The sequence below is a fragment of the Aspergillus affinis genome (assembly GCF_023601865.1).
Source record: "Aspergillus affinis strain CMG 70 chromosome Unknown NODE_370_length_705_cov_94_023885, whole genome shotgun sequence".
Classification (NCBI taxonomy): domain Eukaryota; kingdom Fungi; phylum Ascomycota; class Eurotiomycetes; order Eurotiales; family Aspergillaceae; genus Aspergillus; species Aspergillus affinis.
The window spans coordinates 1-705 of NW_026516151.1; the positions used below are offsets into that span (position 1 = coordinate 1).

The 705-nt window shown below is 57.0% G+C and overlaps 1 protein-coding gene across 1 annotated transcript; it reads right to left on the minus strand.

Moving 5' to 3' along the window:
• On the minus strand, nt 1-618 carry KD926_006712 (ribonuclease H family protein; the record flags this gene model as incomplete). Its single annotated transcript, XM_053095647.1, has 1 exon — nt 288-618. A coding segment is annotated over one exon (331 nt), but the record flags the coding sequence as incomplete, so codon positions are not given.
• Nucleotides 619-705: the final 87 nt, after the last annotated feature.

The following is a 705-nucleotide window of genomic DNA, read 5'->3' on the forward strand; positions in this document are numbered from 1 at the left end:
ATCCATCATTATCCTCCGGCCGGCCGTGTGCAGCGAGCACTCCAGAAGGACGTGCCTAGGGGTCTGGGACCCTAGGTCACAGGCGCACCGGTCGGAGTCGACCTGTTTGATCTTGTAGAGGAAGTGCCTTAATCCTATCCTCATAGTGCGCATCTGAATGATAATCGAGGTGTGCGGCTTACTGAGATGCTCGTAAAGCCGTAAATTCGTTTTGTCTGGCTTAGGTAGTAGCCGCCTCGTCGGCCTGCCTATTTTCTGCCTTTCCCACTGTTTTGCCCACTCCGTACGTAAACGTTGGCGGACATCTCTTTTAGCTGCAGCTGCGAGCCGTATAATCGGTCGATCCCGCGGCCTCACTAAGCTTGGTTCAAGTCCTCTTATCGCAGCTTCCTTGGCTACCTTGTCCGCCTTTTCGTTTCCTTCTACCCCGATGTGAGCGGGGATCCAACGCAGTTCAGCATCCTCCAGGCCCTCGTTCCGCAGGGCCCTGATCCTCCCGTAGATAGCCCGCAGTGCGTACTGGCCCGATGGCCGGCCAGGGTTGCGCACAGCTTGAATGGCTGCCTGGCTATCTGAGAAGACTGTGACCGGGATAGGCTTCGCCCGATCCAGGGCCATTCGGGCCCCTTCTAACTCCCCCACGTAGACCGTAGAATCCAGTTCCGTTCCTAGGTGCTTCCTGGCGGTCCTTCCTGCTCGAATAGA